This window comes from Carettochelys insculpta, chromosome 2, assembly GCF_033958435.1.
Source record: "Carettochelys insculpta isolate YL-2023 chromosome 2, ASM3395843v1, whole genome shotgun sequence".
Taxonomy (NCBI): Eukaryota; Metazoa; Chordata; order Testudines; family Carettochelyidae; genus Carettochelys; species Carettochelys insculpta.
Window position 1 is genome coordinate 12,743,265 of NC_134138.1, and position 15,479 is coordinate 12,758,743.

At 45.7% G+C, this 15,479-nt stretch overlaps 1 protein-coding gene across 10 annotated transcripts in view; it reads left to right on the forward strand.

Annotated features, from left to right (window-relative positions):
• PTK2 (protein tyrosine kinase 2) overlaps positions 1-15,479 on the forward strand; it is a 418,848-nt gene that overhangs the window by 341,402 nt on the left and 61,967 nt on the right. For all 10 annotated transcript variants that reach the window (XM_074986603.1, XM_074986600.1, XM_074986607.1 and 7 more), the window contains one exon: positions 2,661-2,745. In XM_074986603.1, the coding sequence (XP_074842704.1) occupies positions 2,661-2,745 (85 nt within the window). The remainder of the gene's footprint in view (positions 1-2,660; positions 2,746-15,479) is intronic.

Sequence of the window (15,479 nt, forward strand, 5' to 3'; positions counted from 1 at the left end):
GATTTACAATATTTATACTATAAATTATTGTAGATGATTTAGCTAAAACCAAAAATTACCAGTCAATGACTGAGTGTGAGAAAAGTGTGCACAAAATCAACTTAAAATTATACGGATCAAGTATCAGAGAGGTAGCCGTGCTAGTCTGTAGCTTCGAGAATCACAAGAAGTCTTGTGGCACCTTATAGACTAACAGATATTTTGGAGCATAAGCTTTCATGGGCAAAGACCTGCTTCATCAGATGCATAAGTTGTGGGGTGGTTACAGCGGTATTTTTGTGTTTAAAATGTATAGGGTGAACCTTTCTAGTCCGGTACCCTTAGGACCTGACTGGTCTTGAATGAGAGAATTTGCTGGACCCCAAGAGGTCAATATGGTCTAGAAGCATTACCAGCACTTCCACTGTTTATCATAGAATCATAGAATCACAGAAGTGGAAGGGACTTCAAGAGGTCATCGAGTCCAGCCCCCTGCCCCAAGAAGGATCAACCCCAATGCTGAAAGCCAGGACTGGTGGATGTGAACAAACTTTATGGGACTGTGGGAAACTTGGCCAGACCTGTGATAAGCAGACGTCCATTTTACTAATAGCATGCCAGATTATAGATGTTGCCAGATGAAAGAGTGCTGGACTAGAGAGGTTCAACCTCTATTTGCTTATCTCTGAGGGTCCTTCTTATAATTTTAAATAATTTTATCTCTGGCATTGCAAGGGAGCAAGTTTAAGAAACAGATGCTGTGAATGACCCAGAAAACAGGTATTAAAATTGTTGAAAACCATGAAATATAATCTTACCTTTCTCCCAGTAACATTTGTATGTAAAAATAGAAATAATAATAGGAATTGAATGAACACACAGGGATTAATCCTGTGATGTGCTAAGTATCCTCAACTCAATTTACCTCAAAGAGAGGTAAGAGACTCAACCCCATAAGTAAGAATATGATGTTCCCTGGCTATTTTAGCAGTCATTTTCAGGAAAAAAAGAAAATTTAATCTCATTTCTGCAGATAGTGCATATTTCTATCCTGTAGTGCTTGCTCATGTACACACTTAAGAGATAACAAAATTAAATCATGTCAGTTGTCTGTGAATTTAGTGGGACAACTCAGGTGAGTTACATGTTTTCAGTATCAGGGCTTTTATATTGGGACATCCTAAATTAATTGTTTTGGCTCAGATATAATCAATATACACTTCCATTGTAGCAGGTACTATTCTGACTTGGAAGAGCTATTGTTTTGAGAATGGTGCAAAACCACAAGTAATTAAATGTTACTGCATATTGCACCTCCTTGATCCAGCACCCTTGGGACCTCAGTGGTCCCGAATGAGGGATTTTGCCAGACCAAGGATGTTAATGCCCCCCCACTCCAGTTCCTGGTGCCCCTGCTGGCCCTCCAGCCTCAGCTAACTGCCACAGATGGCTTCGAGGTCCTGGCCCCACATAGCTGCCAAGGGAAGCTTGGCACTTGAGCCTCAGCCCCACGGGGATGCCGGTGCTACAGCCCTACTCCCTCCCTCATCCCTCCATGCTCAGTGGGTCTGCCAGGGGGTTGGCTAGGCTTGCAGTCCCGCCTCAGCTGTCCGATCCAGGAGCATCCCTGGTCCTATTGAACAAGGTATGTTGCTGGACTAGAGTGTGCTGATTTTAGTATGTAATACCTATATTTTGTTTTGCGGATTGCTTGTTCAGTTAGTTTGGATTTAAGTGAGCATTTCAAAATAACATTTCAGTAAATCATAAGAATTTCTTTGGGTACTAATGAAGCTTAAACATTCAAAAGTTGTTTTAAAAGAAAAACTGATGCTCCCTCTCTGTATACTCTTCAACTTGTAAAAAGAGTATTGATAAAATGTACCATAGAGAAAGAAAATTAAAGATGTTATATCATCTCCAGAGGCCTCCTTCAGGCTGCATCAACATTATTCTCATTTTTATGCACCCAGAGGAGGTACTGTATTCTATTTATTTCTGAATTTGAATATATGTGTCTTTAAAATACCTGCGTTAATTGATGGACATGCTATTTCATAAAATATTCACTTAACATATGTTCTTATCTTATTAAGTGGAAACATTTAATTACTGTGCCTCCTATTTATTATCAATCCCTTTTTTGTGAAAAAGAGGAGACAGTACCAGTTGGCTCCCCACCCCAACCCAATCCCATGGTTGGGCCTGAGAAGGTGCGAGTACTCAGTACTGGCAAGTACCAGCACAGAAAAAGCACTGGTTATTATTAAAGGCTTTAGTCAGACAAAATTACATTGAGCTTCCCAAGTATGGAAGTCCACAAATGAGTGTGGAAGCCCCAAAAATCTTTTTTGTGGCTTTTCATAGGTTTCTCTGCAAAAAACCATTTTTTTCAGCAATGTTAGAGAATTCATGAGAAGGTTCACTTCAGCTGGTCTTTTTTAGAATTATGATCTGTTATCATAAACTAGAAGTAATACTTTCAGGCTGAATACATTTAACTAGATATTCTAGATGTAAACATGTATTTGCAGAATGTTTTTACCAATATTAGTTCATGAACATTTTCACGTTCTCCAGTGGTTTTATAATGAAATCTAGTGCTGCACCAATGTTTGTTATTACCTCTCAAAATAGGTTGTTTCAGAAGTGTATTTTTAATTGGTATTTCTCTTTTTCAGGAAAATCCAGCTATGGCTGTTGCAATCAAAACATGTAAAAACTGCACTTCAGACAGTGTTAGAGAGAAATTCTTACAAGAAGCCTGTAAGTTACAAAACATGTCCTTTGGTCTAACTTTTGAGAAAAGTCTTTTAAAACACTTTATTTCTTCAAATGTTTCTCTTTCATGAAGTCCATTTAGTTTTTTGTCCCACATACTTTTGTTAGTACTTTTAAATGTTTTATTAATACATATGATCTTGATTCTGTCCTTTGATATGTGGCGTATACTCTGCTTACACATGGAATATCAGATTTTCCAAATTAACTGGTGCTGTCTGACAAATTTAAGATTTCAGGAAAGAGACCTTCTTAGAAACTTAAGTAAGAGTTTGTTCCCTGTATCCTCCTTTCCCTGTTAGCACAAAATCTGACCCTATTGCAGTGTATCAAAACTGCTCCAGAGTGACAGGACCTCATAGAACACTAGAACTGGAAGGGACCTAGAGATGTCATCAAGTCCAGTCCCCTGACCTCACTGCAGGAGTGAGACCGTCTACACCATCCCTGATAGATGTCTGTCTAACCTGCAAATCTATCTCCCCCAGATCCATACACGGGCCCCTTAAGGGCTGAACTCACAACCCAGGGTTTAGCAAGCCAATGCTGAAACCACTGAACTATCCCTCCTTACTAGCAGCTATTTTTGGTAGTAAAATATGGCTCCATCTACACTACATTCCGCTTTTGAAAGAGGACTGAATGAGGGAACTTGAAAATGCAAATGAAGCATTGATTTAAAAATCTTATGCTTCATTTACATAATCTTGTCCTATCACTTCTTGGAAGTTTTGGGTTTTTTTTTTAAAGTTGTGTAGATGGGTTCTTTCAGGGAAAAAAACATTTTTCCAAAGAACCCTGTACGCCTCATTTTTTTCAGAAATGAGGGTTCTTTCAAAAAAGGGATTTTTTTTCCAAAAGAACTCCATCTACACTGCCTTTTTTCTTTTTTTGAAAAAATCTCTCCTGGAAAAGCAATCGGATGAGATTATGCAAATGAAGTGTGAGATTTGTAGATGAGCACTTAATTTGCATTTTTATTTCCCTCATTTGCATTCCTCCTTTGACAGAGAAGCGTAGTATAGACATAGCCTATGCCATGAAAAAGGATTTGATTGATTGTTTGAGAGAATAGGAGGCCTACATTTTGAATATTTGGAACAAGATTTCACAATGACCTGAACTCATGTTAATGCATATGGAAGAAGGCTTTGCAGAACATTATGAATATCATAGAAAATGTGTGTATAAAGGTCCAGCTGAATATTGATAAATGCAGGAGGAGTAGTTATAAATATAGGTTAAGTGCCAAAAGGAATTCCTAAGAGAGTCTCTTCCCCTAACATCCTGGCTACATCTACACTAGCACACTACGTCGAAGTAGCCTATTTCAAAGTAAGAACATCAAAATAGGCTACTTCGACGCATATCGTCTACACGTCCTCCAGGGCTGGTGCCGTCGACGTTCAACATCGAAGTAGTGACAGGGAACATCGAAAGGAGCCGCCCCAGAAGAAAATGCGGAGCGTCCACACACACAAGTGCTCCCTGTCGAAATAAGGGGCCAGCAAAGCCTGTGGACCGGGTCACAGGCTGGACTAGCCCTTCCGGGTCAACAGCAAGCCGCTCCTTTAAAGGGCCCCTCCCAGACACACCCGGCCTGCACAGCACGAGGTCTGCAGACCAGTAGCCACACTCTCACAGACTGAGTCACAGCAGCTATGGACCCCCAGCAGCCGCAGCAGGAGGAAGAGGAGGCCCTCCAGGTAGTCATCCAGAGGGCAAGCGCCCTGCTAGGTGCTGCCCGGGAGGCCGCCCAGTGGTTCCTGCCAGAGGAGCTCTCCCCGGAGGCAGAAAGGGACACCCCTGACCACTGGGCTCCCCTCTTCCTCCCCCACCAGCTGCTCCCCCGCCTTTGGAGCTACCCCACCAGCTCCGAGTGGTGGGAGCAGCTCGTCACGTGGGAGTGGGACGACGACATGTGGCTTCAGAACTTCCGCATGCACTTGCAGGCCTCTCTCGAGCTCTGCCAGTGGCTCACCCCAGCACTGAGGCACCAGGACACCCGGATGCGGCGCACCCTCCCCGTCGAGAGGAGGGTTGCAATAGCCGTCTGGAAGCTGGCCACTCCAGACAGCTATCGCTCCGTGGGACACCAGTTTGGAGTGGGAAAGGCCACGGTCGGGGCTGTCGTCATGGAGGTAAGGAGGCCCGGGCACGCACCCGCTGGGGGGCCGGGCCATGTATGGGGCTGGGGAGGGATGGGTGGGTGTGGGGGGAACCCAGGGAGGTGCCTGGGAGTGGGGCCTGGGGGAAGGGCCCTGGGGCACCCTGCACAGCCTCATGGGTGCCTGTGTTCCCTCCCCACAGGTTGTCCATGCGCTTAACACCATGCTGCTCCAGAGGGTCATCTGACTCGGGGAGCTGGATGCAGCCGTCGCCGGATTCACCTCCATGGGGTTCCTGAATTGCTTCAGGGCCCTGGATGGGACCAACATCCCCATCCGTGCCCCGGAGCACAGTGGAGAAAGATACATAAACTGCAGGGGCTACCACTCCATGGTTCTGCAGGCCATGGTGGACAGTCACATCCGCTTCCAGGACATGTACGTGGGCTGGCCTGGCTGCACACACGATGCCCGTGTTTTTAGGAACTTGGGCCTGTGCCGCCGGCTGGAGGTGGGGACCTACATCCCCAGAGGGAGATCCCTCTGGGGGACACCACCGTGCCCCTCTGCCTCGTGGCAGACACGGCCTACCCCCTCCAGCCCTGTCTCATGCACCTGTACACCAGCCACCTCAACGCTAGCCAGGAGCGGTTCAACGCCCGCCTGAACCACGCCTGCCAGGTGGTGGAGAGGACATTCGGCCATCTGAAGGGCCACTGGCGGTGCCTCCTTGCCCGACTGGACATCAGCCTCCAAAACATTCCCCAGGTTGTTGGGACGTGCTTCACGCTCCACAGCATCATTGAGAGCAAGGGGGACGCTTTCATCCAGGGATGGGCGGTCGATGCCGGCACAGGCTTCCCCCAGCCAGCCGCCGCACCCAGCCGCCAGCCCCACCATGAGGGGGTACGGGTCCGCGAGGCCCTGCGGGCCCACTTCGATCAGGGAGACCCCTGAGCACCTCCCTGGCCTTTCCCAGAAGACCCCCACACACACCGCCCGCACACCGCCCCCCAACACCCACATGCCACCCCCCCCAACAAGCACATGCCTCCAGCTTTTTTGAAAATAAAACCTTTTTTTTTTTCTGAAAACTGCTAACTTGTTCTGTTCACAACAGAAACTGCAACCAATATACAAAAAGGGGAACAACTATATACATGGGGGACAACTATGTACATGGGGGCCCGGCGGATGGCTCAGCCGTTGGCCCATCAGTCTGGGGTGGGGGTAGAGGGGTGCAACCCGCCCCCCCTTGTCCACAGTCTCTGGCGTGGCCGGCTGGGGCTGGGAGGACCAACAAGTACAGCCAGGATGCCTCCACTGGCCAATCTTCAGCCCCAGTGGGCTCTGTGGAGCTTGTAGGCAGCAAGGCGGGTGGGGCAGCAGGCGGGGCAGCAGGGGGGACCTCGGGTGGAGCGGCGGGGAGCGGGAGATGGGCAACGGCCTCCCGGATTGATCCAGCTATGTCCCAGAAGACCCCCATGAAGTCCTCCCATGCCACCCACCGCCAGGTGGACTCCTCCCGGTCGAAGCGGAGTCTCTCCTCTGCCGCCGGAGAGCTGCCAGGACCTGGGGGTCCATGGGGCCATCCCCAGAGTCTGGCGGTGGCGGGACCGTCCCGCTGCCCTTGGGGGTGTCTCTGGGTGGTGGCTGACCTCCGGCGGGCTGTCAGGGAACACGGAGGGTGCCTGGCTGCCTGGAGCATCGGATGCTGCAGCTGCGGAGGTGGGGGAAGGCTGTTAGTACAGTGCCCTGGCCCATGGCACATTTCCCCCACCCCCTCTTGGGTGCTGGATCTCCATCCCGTCGGTGGGTGTGATGTCCCTGTTGGCTGTCGCCATAGCATTGTCCCCCTGCCCCCAGGGTTAAGGCTGAGTGCTGTCCATGGGTGCGAGTGCTGACGGGCGCTGATGGCCGTGCCGCCGTCCTGCGACTGTACTGCGGCTGGGCATTTGCATGTTGGGGTCCGCTGGGGGTGTGTGAGGCTCCCAGTCATGTCTGGTAACCCCCCCCGTGGCCCATGGGTGAAGCACCTCCTCTTCACCCCAGAGCAGGTCTTGGAGCTCGGCCTCCAACTGGGAGGGGCCCCGCCTCTTTTTGGCCCCCCACTTGGCTGCTGGGGGTGCCTGGGTCCCCTCAGGGGGCTGGCTCAATGCCATGGCGCTGGTTAGAGTGGTTGGGGTCTGCAGAGGGCATGCAGGGCTAGCACGTGCGTGTGCTGCTGCCTGCACGCCTTCAGCTTCCTGCCACAGAAAATCCAGGTCTGTGGTGCTTTAAAGGCTGCTGCATGCGGGGACCATAGAGCCCCGCAGGGGCTGGACAGAGCATCTCAACCCGTCAGCTTATGGCCACCATGGAGGACCCCGCTATTTTGAAGTAGCGGGATGCAGATCGTCTACATGCACCCTACTGCGACGTTCGACGTCGAAGTAGGCCACTATTCCCATCTTCGGATGGGAATAGCGATTTCAACATCTCGCCACCTAACGTCGATTTCAACGTCGAAATAACACACAGCACATGTAGACGCAACGGGTGCTATTTCGACGTTGTGCTGGCTGCTTCGAAGTAGCCGGCTAGTGTAGATGCACCTCCTGTGTTGTAAAATAAATTGGCATTAGAGGACATAGAGCTATCTTATTTCTTGCTCTTCTTTATCTTTTTTCTATAAGATCATGTACAATTACTTTGTGTCAGTATATTGATTGTTTAAGGACAAAAGTAAGGAGTTATTTCTAATCCAGGTCAGTCATTTTTTTAATTCTCTGTACAAAACTCTTAGGTTCAATACTAAAGGTTTATTCCTTTCTGAGTGTGAGGATTTTAATTGGAAACATGTTGGCTACACTTGTCCCCATTGAAGAAGGGGGCATGGTGAGCAGGCTGATGGGAGATTACTAATGAAGTGCTGCGATGCATATGCAGCACTTCGTTAGGCTAATTGTCTCCCGGGGCAAATTCAAAATGTCAAACTTCAAAGTGCCGGCATGTGCTCCTTTTTAGTCACTGCAGAAAATTCAGTCACAGTACATACTAAGCAAATAGAGAGAAGACTGTTGAAATATAATAGGAGGATCCTTCCTAACAATATATAAAAAGAATAAATTTTGTATGCAAGAGCTTCTGTTTGCATCTTGAACATAACAAAACAGGAAAAGGTCATGTAGTAAACAGATGCGCATTTTTTAAGTAGAAACCTAGAAAAAATTCTTTCCTGAATGAACGAAAATGTCAGCCTGTGTTAAGTCATTTTGTCAATTTCCTGGACCATGCAGCATTGTTCCCGTAGTATGTACATGCTTGACACAGCCTAGGCTAAGTGATTTGTTTTTCATCACTGTCCCTAGGTCGTGGTTCTGCCATGACCCCATCCTTCTTTCATTTTTACATTAGGATGTTTTAACTTTCCTTGCCCTGTCCCATCTTCTCAACCTCTCACTCATCCAGTTACTTCCTATCCCATGACAAGACTCCTTTAGTGGATAGCACTGTCGATCTGCTCTGTTGACAGGGAGTAGTCAGACTGCCCAGCCACTCTCTCTTGACAGAACGACCAACTGGAAGCTTGGCAAACAGGACTGCTTGGTGATCTGGAAGCCCCATCTGTCAATAAAAGTGCTGAATGCTGTCAATTTACTGTCAACAGAATGCAGTTTTAGTGTGAATGCTCCACGAGTTTGAGCAACAACCAAAGATTTGTTGACAAAACTCTCTAGTGTAGACATAGCTCATGTCTTTGTGACTGTTCATCATGGATGTCCTATCACCTTAAACTCAACATTTCAAAAACTGAGCTCTATTTTTTTCCCCTTAGGCATTTTCTTCTTTCCTTTTCTCCCCCACTAATAATATGCTATAATACCAGCCATAATTTGGGTGTCATCTTTGCGAAGATCCATGTGTTCAGACCATTTCAGCATCCTTCCACATTTTCTTACACAACATCTTGAAAACGCAGCTTTTCTTTTCTATCCAGACATCCAAAATTCTCATCAAAGCCCTCATTATTTCATGTCTTGGCTACTGTAATGGCCTTCTTTCTGATCTTGACTTTTGCAGCCTTGGCCTTGTAAAGTCTGTTCAGATTACTGCTGCCAAAATAGTCTTGGCTCTGACCACATAAGCTCCCCCTTCGTCTCCACATAAATACTAGCTTCTTGTGTTTACTTTTGAGGCCCTTCTGAGTGTACATGAGGGATGGGGAACCTTCAGCTGGCAGTCCAGATCCAGACCCTGTGATTTGGGGCTCCCCTGCATAGCATCCAACCCGCAGCAGGGTGGAGAGCTTGGAGCCCCGAGCCTCACAGTCTGGATCCAGACCATGGGCTCTGCCATGGGCCAGTGGAGCAGGAAGTGTCCCAGCTCTGCTGTCACTCACTGCTGTTCCCCAGTCATGAGGAGGGGGAGTAGCAGTGACCTCACCAGCCAGGCGGCTTCCTACCTCTGCACTGACTGGCCCATGCCTGCCCCCTCCCTCCCACCCAGGCCCCCGAATTCCCAGCCTGCTCCTGCACCCGCCCCCCTGCCTAGACCCCATAGCCCGTAACTGTGGACATTCGTGAGATGTTGGGATTTTTGTTTTTTAGTTATGTTGCTTCCCACTCTTGTGGGTCCCCAACCTGGAAAAGGTTTCCCATCCCAGTGTAGACCCTCACTACCTACCTTATCTGTTAACTTGTTGCAGTATTGATCTGCACAACCCCTCTGACAGAATTCTAAGCCTTGAACATAGTACCCCTACTGCATAGGAAAATGCTCTCAATAAATATCCATACATACTCTTCCTTATCCTTTCTCAAATCTCTTCTTAATATTCACTTCTTCTGTGAGATGATACATATTATTGAGTTAATTGTGAGATGACACACGTGTTGATCATGGCTAGGTTGGTGACAAATTATTATTCCTCTTCCCTTCCTTTCATTTTCTGTTTTCTTATTTCCTATCTCTACTGTACCCCAATTAAAAAAAAAAGAAAAACCTACGATCTCAAGTAATTAACAAAGCTTGGCCAATTCCTCATCAGTCTAATTTTCTTGTGGACTTGCTTCTTTTGTTTGTGTATTCAGATTATTAGCTCTCTGAATCAGGAATTGACTCCTTTGCTTGTTACTACAGTGTCCAGCACAGTGGACCTCAAACTTGACTAGACCCACAGGGCATTGCAATAATTTACGTATTTACAGTAGTAGTAATTTACAGATGGCAGAGGTGACAGTGTCTGGTTTATATTCTTTCAAATACCTCTGATTTTGTTTCATAACCTGTTGGGTTTAGTGCATTTTTTTGAGGTGACAGTGAGCGTGTTTGGGCTTTTTATGCTGATACAAAAATATGATAGTGCAGGTCCTTAACATGAAAAATGAGTACCAGGAAGAAAATGCTTATGACCCACCTTATCTTATCTTATCTTATCTTATCTTCAGCAGCTCACCTGGAATGAGTTAATATTTTTAATCAGTAATTCCGTTTTAAGGGAACCTCTCTGTTCAGTTTAACCTGCTTTCCTGCTTCATAATCATATGGAGGAAGGCTCTGCTTCATAATCAAAACAGTACAATGTATTCCACATTAATAAATCTGATTTTTTTAAAAACTCCTTTGGATATGATTATCACAAAATGACAAGAAGTGTTCAAGATCATGGTGTAAACAAGGAGTTAAGACTGGAAGTGGATTTCTGTGAAGTCCAGGTACCTTTGCCCCCACCCTACCCCCACACCTCCAAAAATGACCTTTGCTTTGCAAAAATTGCCTATTTCCAAAAATTCTGAAAGTGAACCGTTAAGGGAAGGGATCCAGCCAGAGATGCAATGTAACATAACCCTTTATTATCCATTACCACTCATTTTGACTTATATCACTAAGCCAACCTCTATGTGTACTTTTGTTCTGTAAGGCTATGTCTACACTTGCCCCTGACTTCAAAGGGGGCATGGTAATCAGGCTGATGGGAGATTACTAATGAAGTGCTGTGGTGAATATGCCGCACTTCATTAGGCTAAATCTCCTTTGCGCATGCCCGCGCTACTTTGAAGAGCCTTTACTCCCCAAAGTTTTGGAGGTTTAGAGGAGGGGGCAAAGGTAGAATTTTGGGGAGTAAAGGCAGAATTTTGGGGAGTAAAGACACTTTGAAGTAGTGCAGGCATACTTCAAAGTCCGGCACTTCAAAGTTTGACACTTTGAAGTAGCCATGAGGGGAGAATTAGCCTAAAGAAGTGATGCATATTCATCACAGCACTTCATGAGTAATCTCCCATCAGCCTGATTACCATGCCCCCTTCAAAGTAGGGGGCAAGTGTACACATAGCCTAAGAGAAGTATACTGCTGTATGTATACGGTTAATCTCCTATATTGACTAATGAAAGTATTGTAAAAGGTTTGAAGGGAAACTAATCACAAGGCATGTTGGTATGTCTAAGTTATATAAGTTTTCAGGTAAAGGTGTACAATGTTGAATTATTAACTAGACAATTCTTATGACTACAATATGGGTGGTTATTCTGAAATGTGTTGATTACATGACAGCTGTGTGAAAGCTGAGAGGACACTTTTGAACTAACCAGACTGTGGGTAAACAGATCCTTCATATTTGTAGATTTATCCTGCTGTTTAGAAGATGGAAGTATAGAGGGGTTTTTTATGTATTTATCTTACACATATTATGTGAATGGAAATAGAATTTGAGGGAATAAAATACATTTCTATTGGTAGTTTATGTCAAGCCACCAAAAAAGTGTGAGCTGCAAAGATAAAGAAAAAATAATTTTAATATACATTTTAGGAAGCTTTCTGTGTGTTACAAAATAAAACCTAATCAAAAGGCTGATGTTTTTTGTTCAGCGAGCAAATATTATCTCCCTCATTGCATTAGTAAATGTTGTAAAACCTTATTACATGAAAGATCATTATTGCACTGCAATAATATGAAAATTAATTATGCCCATATTAAATAAAATCAAATGTAAATCAAATCATTGTGTGGGTTTTTCTTTGGGTATCATAGAACTGACAGGCAGTTTTATGTGGTTATTGAATTATCCATTTTACTTTTCCCTTTGCTTTCCAACAAATAAGAAATGTGCATTTGAATTTTTCATAAATTATGTTTTTCATCAAGTAATGGCCCTGTGGATGCTTCATATTAAGTACACATGCACCCTGCACCTTTGATCAGAGATTGTTTGATACCAGGACCTGTTCTGCCCATGTATGTGGCCTGCACATTCTTGTTCCCATAGCAAGGCTATGTGGAACCACATGAGCAAACCACTGCTACATCCTGTTCAGCCATCTTTGACCAGAGATGAAATATCTATTTGCTGTGTACCTATTTTCAACTTTCATTACTGTTAGCTATATAGTTAGTTCTTATAAATTGTGGGTTTAGCACTTCGTAGTTGGAGCCTTTGTTCCTCTTCTATTAAAAGAAATATATTTTGTTTTTCTGTTTCCCCGATGAAGGGCTTGAACAATTTTTCTTTTATCCAAGCTCCCTCAGCTCTCAAAGCTGCCTTTCCTGTCAATAAGCAGTCTCTGTTAGTGTTGGGCACTCCCACTGGATTCATGCTTTAGAGAGTTTCACAGTCCCAGCAAGCGTAAAATCTGCTCTTCTTTTAAAGGCATATCCCATTAAAATGCGGGAAATTAAGTGTAAACAATTAATGATGAAAGCAGCCGAAAGACTGGCTTTGGACACAGATACAGAGAATCCCCCTGTACTGAGATCTTCCACATCAGTCAGTGCTCCATTGTCTTTAAGATCAAGGTCACTGAGAAATTACCAGAAGAGGACAACACTGAAATCCTGGTTTCAAGTACTCATCTTAACTGAGGAACCAGTAGCTGCACCACTGGTATCAAGAGCTCCCAGATATAAGGAAGGAGATAAGAAGAGCAAAATGAGAGAGTTCCTCATCAAAGATGATCCAGTTGCTGGGGGCCTCAGACCCAGAGATGAGTTGCAGTGACGTTTTGAGTACTGTAGGTACCAAGAAGCATGCTGAGTCTTCGGCTAAGTCCCATACGTCAGTAGTAAAGTGGTCAATACCAAAGACTACTTCTACTACTACCACCAAGAGACTGGCTCCACTAGAATACTCATCCCCCCTGATACCAACACCTGTGCCTTATACAATGGCCTGTGCATCATCATTGGTGCTATGTACTGAGTCCTTGTGTGTTTTCAATACCACAGGAATTCTGGTACCCAAAAAGATGTGGTACCAAATGAGTGTGAGTCTCTGCTCCTTGCAACTTGTGGATACCTGTTGGTACTGAAATCACCTGGGTCACTGATTGCTTTTCTTTCTAAGAGATACACCTCCGCTCCATCTTCACTATCCATGAAGTGGGTTGTCCCCTGATACAGTAGATGAAAGAGCATTCTGACTCTGAACTTTCTCTTCAAGGATCTCCAATTTACTCTAGGAGACATTCCCTGTTGCAAGTGCAACAGAGACAAAACACTGAACTGCTTGTTTTCCAACAATTGGAATGATGTGAGTTGGATTCCTCTTCCATACCTTATCTCCTTCACAGGTCATACTGGGATCCAGATGCAGAATATTACAAGCAGTTTCAAGAGACCTCAACTCAATCTTACTGCAAATACAGGAGGACTTGTTCCTTGGTACTGTTCATTCTTCTTCTCCTCTCTGAGCCCTCAGAAGCCCTTTGAGGAGCAAGAAAGCAAGACTAGATCAAGAGATTACCCCCTCACAAACATCTTGTTGTCATCACTGGATGAGGCAGTCATGCTGCGAATGTCAGACTGTGACTTTTGACAATTCCGGGACCTACTCTTAGAATTGAGGAAATGGGGGTTCTAAGGTTGACCCTTAGAGGCATACCTTCCCTTAACTTTATTCTTTAAGAAGAAGGTGTCTACACTGGATTGGATTGCAACCTCAGCACACACGGGAGACACAAAGCTAGGGGGAAAGATAGATATGTTGGAGGGTAAAGAGAGGATCCAGAGTGACCTGGATAAATTGGAGGATTGGGCCAAAAGAAATCTGATGCAGTTCAGCAAGGAGAAGTGTAGAGTACTGCATTTGGGACAGAAGAATCCTAAGCATTGTTGTAAGCTTGGGACCAACTGGCTAAGCAGCAGTACAGCAGAAAGGGACCTAGGGACTATAGTGAATGGAAGCCTGGATATGAGTAAACAGTGTGCCCTTGTAGCCAAAAAGGCTAACGACATAATAGGGTGCATTAGAAGGAGCATTTCGAGCAGATCTAGAGAAGTGATAGTTCCCTGAGAAGACTGAGGGGTGATTTAATAGCAGCCTTCAACTTCCTGATGGGGAGTTCTAAAGAGGAGGGTGAGAAACTGTTCTCAGTGGTGTCAGGTAGAAGAACAAGGTGCGATGGTCTAAAGTTACAGAGGAAGAGGTGTAGATTGGATACTAGGAAAAACTACTTCACCAGGAGGGTGGTGAAGCACTGGAATGTGCTGCCTATAGAGGTGGTGGATTCTCCATCCCTAGCGGTTTTTAAGTCTCGGCTTGACAAGGTCCTGGCTGGGATGACTTAGTGGGGGGTTGATCCTGCTTGAAGCAGGGGGCTGGACTAGATGACCTCCAGAGGTCCCCTCCATCCCTATGATCCTACAATTCACCCTCATCCAAAGTTCTTACCATAGGTGTTCTCAGACTTTTATATCAACCAAACTATTTACCATCCTTTTTTTTTTTCCATGAGCCTCATCAGTCTACACAAGAATCTACTTTCCATACACTAAATGGTAAGAGGGTGTTAGACCTGGGGTTGGCAAAATCACGTCAGGGTCTGGATCCAGTGCACCACGCATTTCTCTCTTGCCCATCCAGAGGATTAGCAGAGCGTGCACATTTACAGCCAGCTGCATGTTTTCAGCTGCCCCTCCTCCCGCACCTTGTTCCATCAGCAGCTGAGCTACTCCTAGGATTCTCCTGCTAGCTGTGCTGAGGGCGTGGGAGTGGAGGGAAGAGGATAGTGCTGAAGTCACAAGGTTCCCCTGCTGCTGTCCCTCCCATCTCTGCAGAGCGGGGATCAAGGAGAGGGAGACACACACCAGAGCTGCACCGGTCTGAAGCATGGATAGTAATGACTCAGCAGTGGGGAGCAAGGTAGGAGGGAGACAACAGAGCAGGACAGATTTTTCGTAGAGACAGAGGGTGGCGTTTCTCAGAAACTTATCCAACAGCGGCCAGTAAACACATTCTGTGTTGCTGTCACATATACACTGCAGCACACACTCAATCTGTGTCACAAAGTCTGTCTTTCACAGTGTTTCTCTTTCACACACATTCTTTGTCTTTCTCTCTCTCTCTCTAGCTCCGAGCCCTACCCCTTCGGGGGCAGCCCAGAGCCATCCTGCAACCAGTACCAAAAGTCATGGAGTGGCCCTCTGCAAAAATTATTGCCTGCCCCTGCATCAGAATTTTACTTGGCCAGAACTAGGCCATCTGTGGAAGACCCTAGACTCTTTGTTTCTCTTTCAGATCTAAAGGAGCCTGTATCTCCGCTCACAGACTTTCTCAGTGTATCTCTGGATGTATCATTGTCTGTTATGACTTTGTTGCAGTTACACCTCTCCTGAGAGTGACTGTGTACTCTACTAG